Source organism: Talpa occidentalis, unplaced genomic scaffold (genome assembly GCF_014898055.3).
Source record: "Talpa occidentalis isolate TD23 unplaced genomic scaffold, MPIMG_talOcc4v2.1 talOcc4.16, whole genome shotgun sequence".
Taxonomy (NCBI): domain Eukaryota; kingdom Metazoa; phylum Chordata; class Mammalia; order Eulipotyphla; family Talpidae; genus Talpa; species Talpa occidentalis.
In genome coordinates, this window is record NW_023601653.1 from 8,881,249 (window position 1) to 8,898,831 (window position 17,583).

Sequence of the window (17,583 nt, forward strand, 5' to 3'; positions counted from 1 at the left end):
CACAAAACAAGAAACTTTCTGCAACGGCCCAGACCCACAGCCTGAGAACGCAGCAGTGCCCCCCTGGGAAGCCACTGTCTCCTTGTTCTGGGTTCCACTGGGCCTTGGTGAGCTTCTCAGATGGAAACCCCAAAGCCAAGGGCACAAGGGAAGTCCCTCCCCTACTCCCATCTCTTCACACAACAAAAACTCCTATGGAGCACACCCCAGCCATTGCCCCAGCCATTGCAAGCAGAAGAGGAAGCCCAATCCACCTGCTGGCCTGGGCCCCGAGGACGTGCGCTCTCTCATGGCGCAGGACTACCACCCTCAGCTCCCACTTCCGCAGAGGTGGGTGGCACCAAAGGGGTGAAGGCCAAGTGGAATTTGGGTTGAGGCACCTAGGGGGAGAGGCTGAAAACCTTCCAGGCCTTGGGCAGCTTCCTTCCAGGCAATCCCCAGCCCCAGCCGCCAGCCAGGCTCCCCGGAGAGGGAAGGGTGCACACAGTGCAGGGCCCCAGAAATCCTCTCACAAGGGTGCCCCCGGGTCACACAAACACCAGCGCCTGCCAACTCTACTGACCTTCTGGTCACCACAGCCACCTCCCTGACTTCTGGAGGCTCTGCCCAGCCCACCAGCATCGCCCCTCCCAGCCTCTGCGGCCTCTCCTGCCAGGCTCCTGCCTCCTCCCCCCCGCCCCTGCAGCGCACTTGTGGAGGCCCGCACCCAGAATCCAGTGGAAATTTTCCTTCCCTTTACGACTGTGCTTAAAACACACACAGTCCATTCTTCACCTCTGAATCGACAAGGCAGAGGGCCGCTAGGCTGTGTCCCAACCCCACCCCCAACCCAGCACACTCGCACGAACACACACACACACTCACACACACACACACACACACACACACACACACACACACACACACGGCAGGGGCCACTGGACTCCATGCTTTATGAGCTGGAAAGGAGGGGAGAGATGTTTTCCAGCTGCCGCCCCACCTCCTACATCGGTGTCCCCAACATTCCCAAATGAGTTCTCCCAGCACTCCCGGGGCCCCCAGTAAAAGCTGGGTCTGGGTCTTACTGAGCCCCTCCAAGCAAGACATGAAGTCCAGCTTGGACTCGCCACCATGCTGTGACCCTGGGCATCTTTGTTCTTGGGGTGACAAATCTATTTTCCGCGGTCCATTCTCCCCCTCCACACACACGTTCAAAGGGGAAAAAGCGTCTTCCTGTGAATTCTCACAGCTCCGCGCGGTGATCCTCACACACGCCACCTCCTGCTGGCTCTCGGCACTCTCAAATACAGCTCCTCCCGGGGAGGGTCACCCCCCAGGTTTCTTATTTTCCCCTTTAAATCCACCCAGACTTGGCAGACCAAGAAGCTCCACGAGCTTGCCCGGGAAGGGGGAGCCTGAGGTGGGTCTCAAGAAAAAGAGGAAACTTCTTGGGGCCAGGAGGTGTTGCAAACTCAGGAAACTTCAAGTTTCTCTGCAACTTTCCATGCACATGGCTGGCAACTTTTTTATTTTTTTTCAATCCAGCATTCCCGCACTTTGGCTGGCATTCCAAAACTGAGGCGCCCTGGCCTCTCTTCCCCCCCAGCTCTGCTCCCACCATCATGGAGAGGGAAATTCTCCAAATGTCAACAGGACCAGCGGGAACCTCAAGCCCTAACAGGAACGCGAAGCCTGCAAGGGTTGCACTCCCACCTCCGTGGGGTCCCTCCTCAGGGCATCTCCCCACTTACGCTAGCGCTCTGCCCGGGGCAACCGCGTCCCACCGCGCGCCCCAAGCCCAGGCCAAGCAAGCAAAGGAGCGGGGCTCGCCATGCCCCTGGGAACAGCGCCCCAGTCCGGGAGGCTGCGTGCGCGCGGGCGCCCGGAGCGCTTACCGATGTCAGAGTTGCAGAAGGCGTCCTGGGGGTGGCTGGGCGAGCATGTGCACGCCTCGGCACCCCAATACCCGAGGCTCCAGCTGCCCAGGAGCACGACGAGCCAGGGAGTCATAGCCGCTGCCGCTGCTGGGGCTGCCGCTCGCCTCTCCAAAGTTCTGTGCGCGCCGCCGCGGGGGCCGCTGCAACCTGAGCTCGCCCGCCGGCCGTGCGGGGCAACTTTGGCCTCGGCGCGCAGCGCTGCGAGTGCCCAGCGGGACGGGACCCGGCGCCGCGAGGCTGCCTGGGGGCGGGCGCACGACTCCGGGGGCGGCCTCCCCGCGCAGGAGCTGGAGCCGGAGCAGGAGCCGGAGCCGGAGGCGCAGGAGCCGCAGGAGGAGAGGCTGTCTGAGCGCCCGCGCGCTGCCCGCTCTGCGCCGCTGCCCCGCAGCCGAGTGATATAGCGCGGGTTCCCCCGGCACCCCCTCTCGGGTGCTCGGGGCCCGCCCCCTCCGACCAATAGCAGAGCTGCATTACCTCATAGGCCCTCCGAAAAGGGGGCGGGCCCGGGGCACGGGGCGACTGGGCGACAGGGCGGGGCGCCCCGACCGTTCAGATCCTTATAGGGAATAATGCGGCTGTGGGCACGCGAGTGGGTGGGCTGGGACGCGCCTCCGACCCGCGCAGGCCGAGGGGCCCCCCGATCGGCGCCCCCAGCCCTCTCTCGCCTACCCGGTGGCCACACGTCCACCCTGCACCTCTGGGCGCCTGGGAGCCAAACCAGAATCCACCCACGCCAGCACCCACCCCTCCACGGGTCGGGAACGGCCCTGATCCTGGGGATCTTGACAGCGCTGGGTGGAGAGGTGGTTCGGTCAAAGGGTGTCTCTCCACCTGGAGAGCGCAGAGGGCAAAGAGGCAGGGAGATGACCCAAGCCCCCACCCTCAACTCTTTACCCTGTCCCTGGTTTCTGCCTTTCCTGATAGGATGAAACCATGTGCCTGACTGTAATAGTTGGTTATTTGGCGGGCTGACAAGGAGTAAATTGTGTAGTCACTCAACACATACGGTTCTAGATGCTGGGGGTGAGCAAAACAGTCTTTACTCCTGTGGAACTTGCAGGCAATGCAGCAGTAAATCCGTGAATGCACAGGGTGGTTTGCTTGGGTGACAGCGCTATGAAGAAAAGAAAACAGTCATAAGTTAGAAATGATTGGAAAGGGCACTGCTTTCTGCGGGGTAGAAAGAGAAGGCCTCGGGGGCAGGTGACACCCCAGCTGATACGTGAACAAGAAAAATCGCAGTCATGTGGCAGTCTGGGAGGAGAGAATGCCAGGCAGGGGCAAACAGCAGGTGCAAAGGCGCTGAGTTATTTGAAACAGAGAAAGAAGAAAGGGCAGGAGGACATGGCAGTTCCACCCAGGGCAGACAGGTATCCATCCTTCAGCAAGGAATTCTGGGGAGAACTGATAAAAACTGGGACAAAACCAGATCCTGGATAAGGCATGGATCCTTGGATCTAGCTGTGATGGAGAACTGCTAATAAGTAATATTGTGACTATTCTGATAATTAAGAAACATCTTGATTCTGTCTTCTGTTCCCCTACCTGGCCTCATGACATCTCACGATACTCCTTCCTTCTACCTGGGAGAGACCTAAGGTACGATTAGCACTTTCCAGATGAGAAAACTGATACTGGAAGGTGGCGGGATTGGCTTGATCTGGGTTCGCTCATTTCCACCTGTCTTTGCCAAGGCTCCAGAAGCAGTTAACTCGGTGCAAATAACCCCCTTTGCAGCTGGAAACTTCTCTCTTTCTGCTTTTTGTGTCTGTCTCCCTCTCATTCTCTCCCAGCTCAACCCATTTAGAAGACGTTCTGAATGTGTTGGCTACAAAAATGCTAAAAATTGGGAACAAAATAAGATCTGGGGCCGCTGCTCAGAAATGCAGTTCCAACCTCTTTCTCAGCAATTCCTCCATTTACCCCTTAGAGAAGTGACACGGGAGTGGCCGAAGCGGAAAATCCCACTGGACATGGGATTTCCAAGAGCACTTCTGAAACTCCTTCCTCCTTCAAAACTGGAGTCTGGTTTCCACATGTTTCTGTCTTGTCTCCTTCCCAGCTTGTAAGAATCTTCCCACCTTAACTCTAACTAGCGCCTGATCCATGGAGATTTTTCTTTCTCTCTGTGTTTGCTCCAGCACGCTGCCCGTTATCTCATGAAATGTGGTTGTCGTCTTCATCCAAGCACACTGGAAACATATTGAGGCCTGAGATATTTGGCCACCCTGTGTTTTAGCCCGAAAAAACATGAAATGGGGTTCAGGAGACGTGGGTGTGGCCAGCAGCCCACTGAGTCTTGAGCGAAAGGCGGTCCGGGACTCCTGCAAGCCCCCGGGTTGAGCGAGGACGTGCTTGGTGGGGTGTGAAAGACACTCTCATCCCTGCTCAGCGACAGTCATGTGGAAGGTTTTATAAACCTTTCCAGACCTAATCCACTTTGGATAAGCATCTCACGTGAGCCAGGCCTTCTCTTATTTCTTTTCATATTAAGGATTGGTCCAAAATGCCAAGGTTTCCTCCAAGGAAAGGCTTGCATAGAATCTGACTAGGAGGCAGATAACCTTTGCTGCACTTAAAGCCACAGGTTCCTTAGAGAAAGCATCTGAAGCATTTGATGCTGACAGCTAGCTAATTATGTAAGCTCAAGAATAATCTGATTGCTTTTCCAGCCGAAAGGTAATGAATTTGCCTCTTGGTTTATTTCCATTTGGTCCCTGTCGTGACTGGTCCATACAGCTCAGGATAGGGAGTTCAAATTCCCATTCACTTGGAGAGTGCCCCCAGTGACTAACCTGAGGAGTCTACCTATGAAAGGGCAGCTCAGTTCTCACCCTGAGGGAGAGAAAGAAACCAGTTCTAGGAATCCCTATAAAGGGGACCCCCTCAGCCAGGCACAAGCCCTCCAGCAGGCGGACCTCACAGCCATCAATCCCAATCTAATGATGTGTAAGAATTGCTTTCTTAAGACCACTTGCTAAGTCAGATGAAGTGAACCTGGGCAAATAGTAAGAATGAAAACATCATTCTTCCACTTTCTCTTGACAACTAAGAACAATGATAGATTTATAAACCTCAGCAGAACTAAAAAGTTTCAAAATCGATCTGGCTTGTCCTTCAACCTACCAGTCTGACCTGGTATTCCCTTTCCGGGGAACTTTGCTAGGAAAGCTGAGTCTGTGTGGCACCCACACCAGCATGCTGGGATCTCTGGGAAGTGTCCTATAGATATCGAGAGTTCCTAAAGAGGACATCAGAGACCACCCCCATTTCAGTGGTGGGGAAAAGAGGCATAGGCTGGTGAAGGAATTTGCCCAAATGCTTACAGGAGCCAGATGGCAGAGTCAAGGCTGGGCCCCAGGCCTGATTCCTTCCTTACCTGGGCTCTCTTCCCCACACACTGACCCTCCACACCCGCAGCTACAGTGCATGACTAAACGCTTGCCCTGTGACGTGGAAACCCTAGTCACCATAGCCCTGGATCTGCAGTTCAGATCTGCATTTCAGGAAGTAGGCAGGTTCATGGCCAAGTGACCTACCACGTGAAGAACCCCACCCTTGCAAAGATTTCCATGATGAAAAATCACCTCTGAGCCAAACAGAGGGACTCTAGCTCTACTCTGCAAAGGTTTATCTCTTGTTTGTTTATTCTTCCCCTTTCTAAATCATCATCTAATGCCTTTTGAAAAGATGCAGCTATATTGCTGCAAAGAGATGTGGGAAAACTTTCTTCCTGCGGTAAAAAAAAGGGGATAGAGTGAAAAAAAAAAAAGTGAAAGACCTGAGATTTGTTGCAAAGATTACTGCAAAAGAACAAGGTGGACAAGTCACCTCACCTCTCCAGGCCTCGACTTACATGTTTATTGGATGAGAAGTATACTCCAAGGGTCTCCAAAACCCCCGTTGGCTGCCAAAGTCTAAAGTCTATGGAAGTCTCAAGGGCAAGGTGGATATTTCTGAAGGGAAGATAAATTTTTCCATTTAAACAGGTTTGGGACAAATCAAATGTGCCCAGACTGAAGAGCATCTATCCATCTCTCAATCATCTATCCATCTCTCAAGCATCTATCCATCTCTCAACTGAGTTGATTGAGTTCCTATTCTGCTCTCTCCTCCAAGACTCAGTTTGAAAGCATAGATTGTGGTGGCAATGGCATCAGAAAGACTGCGACCTTGTTTCTCATGGAGCCCCATTGTAATTACTTGTTTATCTGCCTCTTTCTCTCAGGACATTAAACAGTCAGGAAATATTTTTCACTGTTTCCAAAACTTATTTCCAAAATTCATTGAACTCCTACACTGCCTTCAGAGCGCAGTTTAAATGTCACCTCCTTCAGGAAGCCGCCTCTGATTCATTTCCCCAGTCTTCATTATCCCAGGTATCCCCACTGCACCGTGTGCTTCTTTCTTTTACACCATTTAGTCCATTTTATCGTGACTGTTTACCCACCTGCTTCCCTTCCTGGACTGCAAGCCTACTGAAGACACTTTGGGTAACAGATGGATTATTCTAACAACGATACAGTAATAGATAAGTGTAGATTGTATGAGTGGAATTGATTGGCCCCACCCACCCCTTCCAGTACCGAGATGCAGGTGGTAGCTCCTTGGAGAGCTCTCCAAGTCCTATCCCTCTGGCCAGTGCTAGGGGGCACTATAAGCCAGAAAACACCCATCCCCTTAGTCTGCAGTCTCCACCAGTCTCCCTGAGAAGACAGCCAGGAGAGGCACAAGATTCCACTCTAGTCAGTGGGGTGCGGGTGCCTTTGAGTGGGTGAGGCTCACCCCTCCCGTCTGCAATGGCCACAAAGCTCTCCGTCAGCATCCCAGCCTCTCCACCCCCGAGCTGGCCACATGTCAGCCCGAGGAGATTCGCTCTCTCTCGAAGCTAAGCCCTTGTGAATCACAGGGTTGGGGGATCAGGAAGAAGTGTGAAGACTCAGAGGGTGCCATGATCCGGCTCTTCCAGAGCAGAGCTGGCATCTGCATCTGGAAATGAAACCTGGAGAAAACACTGACATGTGTCATTTCTCCTGCCTCATGGAGAAACGTCCCTTCTCTTGTCTGCCCCTGCCCCTCTAGATCCCAGCCTCAGTGCCTTCCCCAAACCCTCATCCCATCTGAAAGTCATTACATTTAAAACGTCCTTCTCCAAGCAACACCCAGCCCGTGCGCGGGAGCCCTGGCCGGGCCCTCCGTGGCACAATGGGCCTAACTCAGATGGTAGGCCGCGCAGGTTCCGTCTGTGTCTGGCACCGGCCGGGAGCAGACACCTTCCCTGGCTTCCATCTGGAGCCAATTTCACGGCAGTAAAATTGCAGGGCGTCTCTTGCCTCTTTTCAGCCCTGCCAGGGCGTGAAGACTCCTTAGTAAAAGTCTCTGGCTGCATTCACCTGAATCCTGGGGTTTTGACGTTTCTTTCCACAGGGAGCTACTCCCAGGGATCTTAAGCCAGAAAACACATGTGCATTATAAGGACTTTTTCTGGGGTGGTGGGAGCTGGGAAACAGTTAATATTCCAGCTCTTGCCTTTCTTTTTTTATGACTGTGTGCTCAGCCGGGGGATTATTTCTGTGAAGGGTACTAGGAGTGGAGGGAAAGCCTCTCCTCCTCGACCCGGTCTTAATGTCTTCCTTATGTCCGTGGAGTTCATGCGCTTTTCCTTTGAAAGTGAGCAGCTCCTTTGTGGTCTCTTGGAAGGTTGCAAGCTCAGCTCTGCACAGACGACAGCACGGGGTCTGCGGGCACACTCCTGGCCTGGGAGCGATAGGGCGGACATGCGGTCGGTCTCCCAGACCAGGCTGTTTCTGCCCAGGCACTCGAGCTTCTTCCGGGACCCGCTGGGGCTGAAAGTGACTTGCCCCGTGCCGTGGGGATGGTCCAAAGAGCATGGGACGCCGCCGGCTGCCTCCTTCTTTCGACTTGGCTGCTGATTCTCCAGCTTCTCCCTCTCCGAGTGTCCTCCTCGGTCTCCTGGGCAGCCTCTCCAGGCTCTTCCTGTCATGAAAATGCAGGTGTTTCCCAGTTTTCTGTCCTCGGCTCCGTTCCGTTCCAGCCTCCACGCTCTCGCTGGCTCATCCCACCCTCTGGCCTGCCTCGGGCCGCCGCCATGCTCCGTGCGCTGCAATGGGCCCCAAATGCAGCAGCACCCCCGCGTTCTGGTCCATATCCAGCCTCCCCTGGGCCATGTCACCTGGAGGTCTCAAGGGCCCCTGAACTCCAAACCTCGTTGTTGCTTCCCCTAAGCCCCCACCCGCTCCCCATCCCAGCTGAAGGAACCCCCACTCACCAAGCCCTGTAGTCTCTCCACTGATCCCTTCTAGCCACCCCCTTCTCCCCATTTCTGCCTCGGCTCAGACCCCCATAGATTCTTTCCTGACAATTTCCACAGCCATGTCGTCACTGTAGCCAGTCTTTATCAAATTCAATATTTGCACTGCTGCTCATGTAAAGTTTTTCGAATCTGAATCTGAAATCATGCTGTCTTTTGCTTAAAATGCTACATTTGTTCTCCAGGGCTTTCTGAACAAAGTCTTATACTCCAAAGGAAGGCATGCCAGGCGCTCTGTGATCTGGGTCTCTGCAGCAACCCACCCCCACCCCAGAGGAGAATCATTTACGTGAACACAATGTGATTGCTGTTATGAAACAGCAGGCCTGTCCTTGCTTATCTCTGCAAACCTATGCCCTTGTTCCCATCTTCCAGCCTTTGATGTCGCAGCTTTTGGTTTCCTGCCTCTGAGGCTTGTTCACACTCACTCTGCCTGGAACTCACCCTCCACCAAGAGCTTTCAGGACTCAGCTAGTGTCACCAGCTCATGATGTTTTCCTGACCCTGCTGCCTCAGCAACACGGATCACCCCTCCCTCCTGCTCCATCATTCCCCACTCACTCAACTCCAACACCCACTCGGGGCCTCCCGAGCTCTGTTATCCCTGGGGCTTGATGTGTGTGTCTCTCCGCTAGACAGCAAGCAGATCCAGGAGCCCTTCTAGTGCCCAGTGCAACATCCGCACCTCGTGGGCACTTATTAAATACTGAAAAACTAGGCTAACCAATGCAAATGACAGGGAGGGAAGGTGAATACCCCCACCGCAGATTCACCATAACATAGGTTCTGGAATTCAGCCTCTTAGGCCCAGAAGCTCCACTAGATTGAGCTCCCACAATTGATGGGTCCCAGGGACACGATGATTCAAAAGAGACCAGCAAGCCAACCCCAATTCCACTGTCTTTGTTTCCAGTGCGCTCTCATTGTCCCATAGGTTAGGCCACTCATGTCAACATGACCTCCATATTTTCCTCCTGAAGTCAGAGAGCTTTGTAGGAAGCTAGCGTCATATCACAAGGCTGCTCTGGTGTGTATGGATGGGGTCAGAACACTGAAGTCATCACAAGAAGGGTCTTTCAGCTGGTCTCCTTCCCACTGAAGCAAAGGCTTTGCCATGCACACAGACACACACGCCCACTGGACTCTGAGCAAAGTCTTCATGCTTTTCTGCCCCAGACAGTCTGTTTCTCCCTTCTCTCGCCCAGACTTTTTCTGCCCTGGGAGTTTTCTAATTCTTTTGGTTCTTTATGTCCTAGATTACACTCACCCTCCAATAGTACCTACAAGTCAACTAGTTTGGGTTCTAGATTCACTGTCACAGGTGGATGAGCACCTACAGCTTCAGTGCTCTCACTTTCCAAAAGTTGGGGTGGGGCCTTTGTTGCTACACGTCTCTGTTTGCCTCGACTTGAGCATCACTGTGAAATTACCAGCTCTGTGGAGAAAAGGAACAGGCTGCCTCCTTCTTTTTCCTCCTTCCTTCAAATATTCCCCAGATGTGGATGGAGTATCCGCTACTGCTTGCTAGACATGGAGGATCTAACAGCCAAGCACAGAACTGCCCTCAAGGTGTTCCCAATCTAGTGGATGGTAAAGACACATGGGAACAACAGTGGGTGGTGCAAAGCACAACAGGAAGGTCAAGTGTGCCATGAGCTGGGTTAGCCAGCCTGGGGGTGGGGAGGTGTTTGGGAACCCATAGTACAGTAAGACAGAGATCAGAACTAGGAGAGAACTGTGGGTCACCAAACCCACCCTCTCATTCTCAGACATGGAAAAAGGCCCAGAGAGGTGGCCATGCCTCTTTCATCTGTCATTTTATATGACTTTTATGTGGGCACATAGGATTATTGGCAATGACAAGACAAAGAATCAGACTCCTTAACCTACTCATCTTTCCATCATCCCAGGCTTCTCTAACTCAGCCCTGGGCCCATGAGAGGTAGATAGTAAGTAAGTGTTTCCTGGCCTCTAATATTCATCAGCCACGGCAGCGTAAGGTGAATAAGATTTCTCAGACAAGGAGAAGGGAGGAAAACTCACACTAGTTGAGTATCAATTATATACAAGCCACTTTCAATACCCTATTTCCTTCACTCCATACAACCCTAAATAATAGATATCATGTATGCCCATTTTGCAGCAAAAAAATAGAAATGGAAAGTTTTATTCTGTGGCCAATGTCTTGTGGGCAAGGAAGGGGTGGGGCTGTGATCAAATCCAGAGGTCTCTTTCTAAACCAGCCATCTTTCTGGAACCTGCAAAATCTCTGTGCCCAAAGGTTCATGGGGGCATTTAAAGTATTTGGCATTTTCTTTTCATCATCTGGGTGCCTACTGAGTGTTCAGAACTTCTGATCTTTGTGCGATGCAACCAAAATGAGAGAGGCACAGGTACCTTCCTGTCAAGGCTGGTGAGGGAGCTTTATCATCAGGCGAGGGAGCTGCAGCTCTTGTTCTGCCTGGTTCACAGGGGGGAGAAGGCAGGAGACTTTCTGGGGGTGTGGGTGTGCCTTTCCTTACTCAGAATTTGGATAGATGCCACAGGAAAATTACATTTGTATTACAAAGGGCCCCAAATCCAGAGGCAAGTTGATAGAATACTGATCAGTACATTTTAACAGCTATTGAATATGACTTCATTTCCTCCTGAAATTCCAAGCATGAGCTTGAAGCAGTGTACCAGGTTTTCATCCAAGTTCTAGCATAGACAATAGCTGGGTGACCTTAAGTAAATCAATGAATTCTCTTTATTCAAATATAAAAGAAGGGGGTTGGATTTTATAATCTTTCAAAACTTGCCACTGAATATTCTGGAAGGCAGACAGACAAGAAGGTTAGGGACAGGCCTTTGATGTCAGTAAACCTGAGTTTTGATCCTCCTTCACTTCTTTACTGTGACCTTGAACCAGTCCCTCAATTTCTCAGAACCTCAGCTGTCTAATGGTGAAAAGGAGGGTCAAACAAGGTTTGATGATAAGTGAATAAGGCACACGGCCCAGATCTGTGTCAATTCATATTGAGAATGTTTAGGTACCAGGGTGTGGCTCTGCAGGTATAGCAATGAATGAGACCAGCACCTGCTCTCAGGTAGCCTGTAGTCTGATATTTGTGTTTATTAAGAGGGAGCAAATCTCATATCCCCTATGACCATGTAAGCAATACCCAAAGAAGGAATGGGTAGTGGGGGGTAGGAAGGAGGCAAAGTAAAAGACTTAACAATAATAGCTTATCCTTCAGTGTGCCTAAGGATGCCAAACATTCCCCTCGGCACTTAGCATGTATTAGTTCATACTAATCCTTACTGCAGAAGCTGTGAGCTGGGTGGGATTAACCTCACCATCCCTTATTTCTCCAGATATGGAAACAAAGATACAGAGAGGTTATGGAACATGTTCGAGACTGCATGACGATGCTGCTGCAGGGATGCTGGGATTTGAGGTTCAGTAGCTTGGTTGAAGTTGTACTGTTAATAGAAGGTGGATTCAAAATTGGAAGTTCAGCCTCCAGTTCTGTGCTCCTTACCACCTCTGGACTCTCTAGTAATCAGCTGAAAACGTTTTGCAAACACTAAATGCTATTACAGTCCTGTGACTTTTGACTTTAATTATTTCATATCTAGGCTCTTGAGGTTATTTCCAGCTCTAGTAACTATATGATGGAGATATTTTGTCCTGAAATGCTGCCTGCTGCACGCTCTTCCCAACCCTGCATTCAGTGACATCACTTTGAAACTTAAAATTGGCCATTCTGGGAGCATTTACACCACAGCAATTGGTAAAGCTACAACTCAGGGCTTTTGCCCTGGAGAGCTAGTTGTTAAATATTTACCAGCATAATACTGACCTTTCCTAACTGCACAATCTTAGACAAATGGCCTTTCTCTGCCTTAGTTTTTCCATCTGTAAAATAGGGAGAGCATTGTGAGGAATCAACAAGATGATACATGGAAAAGATTTAGCAGAGTACCTGGCACAGAGTCAGTCATCAGTGAATGGTCAGACAATTTTATTATTATTACAGGCACATGTTTTTATATAGGCTTATTATTATTATTTCCTGCAAATAGCCTTTCTTCCACCCAAGCTGGATTCCCCCATTCAAACATTACCTCTGACTTGACCTTTATCACACTATGTTGGGATTGTCAATTTCCATGTCATTTCCTCCTCTTTAGAAAGTGAGCTCATTGACCATTGAGCTTTCTGAGACTTCAGCACAGGGCCTGATAACCAATAGATCCTCAATAAACTACTAGATTAGATTATTAGTGAAAAAAGAGTTCAGAAGCTACTGAAAAATGAGAATTAGGAAACTTTGAGGTTTCTCTAATCCCATTACAAACTTTTCAGAAATTCTCCACTTTCAAGCATTGCTGGAATATTGTGTTGAGGGCTCGTGCCTTGGAAGTACCTGACTATAAGGGCATTTTGGAATTTCAGGAACTAAGCCCCTGACTTGGTGCCCAGTCAGACCCACCACACACAGCACCCTGGTTCATAACAAAGTCTCAGTGTGTTTGATATGGAACATGTCAGGAAGGAATATGACCAACAACTTTCCAAACTGCTTGAAGGTAACTGGAAATGCCTCTGCCTCAAGTATTTAAGAAAAAAAGACCTTGATGTCACATCAACAAACTCCAAAGAGATCGTGCATACCTGGAGTGCTTTTCACGGCCTCAGAGCCAGCGACTGGTTGCTGATTTCAGGGGGAAAGGAGGGGAAAGGCTGAAGGCATGTAAAAAAAAAAATCATTTTTTGTCTGTTGTTCCTTTGTATGAACTGGTTGCTGGCTTATGAAACGCCCAGTAATTAAAATGGCTGGAATGCTTTGCATTTTTATAGCAACGTGAAGGCGGCTTGAAGGCCTCGAGCCGGAGCCAGCTGGAGGGGGGCCCAGCGATCCTACCCTGGCTGCCCCTAGGCCTGGCAGAGGTGGCTGGTATCTGCTTTGGGGTACAGAGGAGGGGGAGAGCAAAGAGGGGGGAAATCAAGGGCTCAGGAGTCACTCCTACTGTCCTCCCCTTCCCTAGCAGGTACATCCAGGTACATAGCCTCTGGAATGAAGAGATACACGGACCACCCACCTCCTGAAAGTCTGTCATGATTAGTGGTTATGCCCGGGAATGATAAACAATGGTAAAGTCATCTTTTATTAAATATCTACCCTGTGACAGGTCCTGTATTAATGATGTTACATATAAGATCAGATTTCAAGACTAGAAATCACAGTCCTGCTCAAAATTCTTTGTGGATCCTTAAGCATCTAGAATGGTCCTAAATACTTCACCATGTTCACAACTTGCTGGCCTCCTCTCCATTCTTTCTCCAAGCCAAGTTCAGTCCCCACTCCAGGACCATTCCACCTCCTCCCTTGACCTTCCCCAGGTCTGCCATGGCCTCATTTTTGTTACTCAGCAATGGATCTGCTACCCAACGTGCTCAGCTGTTCATACCATGAAATCAGGTTTTGAGAATAGAAAGAAAACCTTATTGCAAATTGATTGGCAAGGAGGTAGGCGATAAACTCAAATCTGCCTTTCCATTAAGAAAGCGAATGTGGTCATGCAGGGCTTGGGAGGCTGGGCCTGGGAACAAAGAATTTGAATGATAGTGGTGAAGGAGTGGACTAAGGGTAAATGAGTGTGGACTTGGCTGTTCGTACATGATGGGCAGTTCATCCATGAAGAAGCATGAAGAGGCTTTTCTTTAGATGGCTGCAGTTTTGAATTTATGTTGGTGGCCCCTTGCCTCTGGGTAGATCCCTCCTCTGCATTCGTGTCTCCCAATTCCAGCAGGCTTGGAGCTCAGTTCAGGGTTAGTCCATAAGCCTCCAGGTTCTGCTCTGTCTGCAAGTCTCAGAGAAAAGTTTAGAGATGTTTTATTTTTCTGTTGTGCTTTAAAAGAGTCTGAAAACAATTAACCACCTAGCCTTGGTTATGATTTTATGGATGAGGAGACTGAGGTTCAGAGAAGCAAGTTCCTTTTCCTCAAGAATGTAGAGAAGTTAAGAGGGGCACTCTGACTGCACCTGGTACCAAAACTCCATCCAGAATCACAGGGTCCACCTCTTACTGCTTACAAGGAAGAAAATGGCCAGTTCAATTTCAGAAAAGAGCACTGCGTGAGATGTTAGAAGGCACAGTCCCAACTCTCGCTGTCCCTCTGAGTCTGGGTGTCTCAGTGTACCCCTCCATAACACAGAGTGGTTCTGGATGGCCCTTCCCATGCCTTGCCGCCATAACATGTGAGTTCACCTAGCCTTCTTCTTCCTCTGCCTCCTTGTTGGGGGAGAATACTAACACAAAGAGAGAAGAGAATTAAAAAGAGAATTAGGAGAGATGGCTGCAGGTATCACCCATGTCAGATGGTCACACCTCAACCCAGGGAGTGGGACATGGAGGGGGACATGGAGGGGGACATGGAAGGGGAGGGGACTCCTCTACCTCACCACATCCAGTGCACAGTTGGGCCTTGGACACTATTCTTGAATGAACAGGAACATTGACTCTCTTGCACCAATTAGCAAAGCATTGACATTATTTTATGGCCACACCTAAAATAATGTGTGTGTACACTGTGCCTGCTGTGGCATGCTGTTCTATTCCAGGACTGTTTGAAGCAGGCCACTACCTATTGGAGCTTTTTCAAAGAAGGGTGGCTGGGGAGGGCTCCCATCACCATGCTTAGTTGGCTGTGTTAATTATGTGTAGCCGTGTGACAATATTACCACATGGTGGTTTTATACAACACACATGTAGTTGCTGCTGTGGGTCAGAAGTCCAGGCATAGCTTAGCCCGGTCCTCTGTGAGGCTGCCATCAAGATGTTGGCCAGGGCTGCAGTTTCATCTGGAACTCGACTGAAGAAGAATCTACTCCCCTGCTCACATGACCACCGGAGACACTCAGTGCTCTATAGACTCCGCATCTTGCTGGCCAAGGGGCTGGCATCCATCTTTATTTCCATGTTACAAGCCTTTCCATTGCCAGCTCACTCTATGCTTCTTCAGAGCAAGCTGGGAAGTCTCCTCCCAAGACAGGCATAGCAGGCTTATGTAATGTGACCTCATTCACATAATCACTTCTACCCCATCACCTTTGCCATATCCTATTGGTCAAAGCATTATAGGCTCTGCCTACCCTCAAGGGGAGGGGATTGTGCAAGGATATAAATATGGGAGTAGAAAGGTAATCGGTGCCACTTGGCTCACCTTCCAAACAATGATCAAAATGTTGAAAGCCCTAAAAATTGTAGAACATGGACAACAGCTAAAAGCTTTTGAAAAGTTAATCTGGGTCCTCCCCGGTGGCACAGAGGGTTGAGAGCAGTGCTGTGAAGCTGTCCGCACCCTCAGCAGCGTGGGTTTGATTCCCAGCCAGCCAGGGAGAAACCCACATGGCACTGCAGACCTCTTGTCTCGCCCGCTGCTCCCCTCAGCAGTGTATTTAGGTCCTTCTGCCTGCTCTGCTCCCCGCTCTGTCTCTGGTGAATCCTCTCACCCTCCCGCGCTTCTGGCCTGTACTCCAGCTATTGTATAAATAAAAAATAAAACAAAAAAAAAAAAAAGAAAAGTTAACCCGGAAGAGAGGATAATAATAATAAGAAGAAATAGTTATTTTGCCTTAACTGAGGTCTTTTCACATACTGGTTCACTTAACCCTCATATTACCCTATAAAGTAGACACTATTATCAACCCATCTCTCAGATAAAGGAACCCAAGCACCTACTTCAAGTAACATGCCAAAGTGCACAGCTATGGAGCAGTCATGCAGGCACTGATTCAGTAGAGCTGAATCAGGCACTTTGCTTCCAGAGTTCGTGCCTAACAAGGACAGTCAGTCGTGAGAAGCAAAGGATGCTTTTCCTCCAAGGAATACTGGGATTGAAGGATTAAAGCTACTAGGTCATAAATTTGGGCCTTATAATTTTGAAGAGCAAGTAAATCTGAGTCCTGGTGAAGTTCAAGCTCCTCATCATGGAGTGGGGGGATTTGAGTAGAAGGCTGCCCATATATATCTCAGAAGTGGTATGGAGGGTACCCCCATATTATAAAGAATGGTGGGTGAGACATCCTTAAAGTTCTTTTTAATCAGACTATTAAAAAAATTTGCTGTGATCTCAAGGTCTTTGTTTGATTTAGGCAACATTTTTTTTTTAATTTTATCTTTTTTTTTTAAGATTTATTTATTTATTGATACAAGCACTGGGTACAGTCAGAAGCGCGGGAGGGTGAGAGAATTCACCAGAGCCAGAGCGGGGAGCAGAGCAGGCAGAAGGACCGAAGTACACTGCTGAGGGGAGCAGCGGGCGGCAGGAGAGGTCTGTGCGCCATGCGGGACCCTCCTCCCGTGGCCGGGGAGCAGCCGGGGATCGAACCGGTGCTGCAGAGGCTGTGGGCAGCTTCGCAACCCAGTGCTCAACCGCTGCACCACCGGGGAGGCCCCTAGGCAACATTTTTTTAATGCAATCCACAACCTTTCAGAAAAATTCAGTATGCCAACTGCTGATGAATCGAAGTCCAAATTGCCAGGGCATAATTAAGATGTTGCCCTTAAACTAGGCAAGTGGACTCCAGTGAACCTCAGTCTCTACCACTCCCTGTTGTCTCTTCAAGGAAACTGGAGGTCTATTATTTCTCATACTTGTGTGTTTCAAGACCCCAGATTGCACCAGGAGCGCCTAGCTCAGGCATTCAAGCTATACCCTAATATAAACCTGTGGTCATGAGAGGCAGCAAAGGAAAAGCTAGTCCTTAGTGACTGTGGGAGTGCTCAGCACATATAGGAAGAAAGTCACAGGTCAAAAATTTCAGCATCAGGGGTTCAACTTCCACTGCAGAGGAGACCAAGCCCTCGCCATCCTGGGTTTGGAGCCCCCTTACGTCTACAATGGCAATGACAGCTCTGGCCCTACCGGTCCTCAGGAGGACCCAGTGAAGCCCTGGGGATCAGATGAACTCCTTGCCATCCTCCAAAGCCCAGATCCACAGGCCAAGGGAAGTCAGATTCCTTGCATCAGGATCATTCCTTACATCAGGATACGGCCTGGGTGCTCTTGTGTTTCTTTCTTATTGTGGAATTTTCCTTCAGAAATCATTGTCAAGGGGGAAAATACCCATTCCTTTGAGAAGATGGAAGGGAAGGGCTCGTGGAGGGAAAGCTTCACTGTGGGGTAAGGCACTCTTGGCTGATGCTTGTTCTATTTTGAAAAGAAAACTGTTCTGCAAAAGAATGAAAGAGACAGAAGAGGAGAAGCATACTCCGCTGCAGATCTACTCAGAATTTAATTCCTTGTCCAGGAACCCCAGTGGAGTCACCCCGCCACCTCTAAAG

The 17,583-nt window shown here is 50.1% G+C and overlaps 2 protein-coding genes across 2 annotated transcripts in view; one reads left to right on the forward strand and one right to left on the reverse strand.

Moving 5' to 3' along the window:
* TIMP3 (TIMP metallopeptidase inhibitor 3) overlaps positions 1-2,279 on the reverse strand; it is a 48,537-nt gene extending 46,258 nt beyond the window's left edge. Inside the window, exon 1 of the mRNA XM_037513673.2 lies at positions 1,875-2,279. Within this exon, the coding sequence (XP_037369570.1) occupies positions 1,875-1,989 (115 nt within the window). The 5' untranslated portion in view covers positions 1,990-2,279. The remainder of the gene's footprint in view (positions 1-1,874) is intronic.
* Positions 1-17,583, forward strand: part of SYN3 (synapsin III) — a 404,870-nt gene that overhangs the window by 210,906 nt on the left and 176,381 nt on the right. The gene's annotated exons all lie outside the window — the stretch shown is intronic.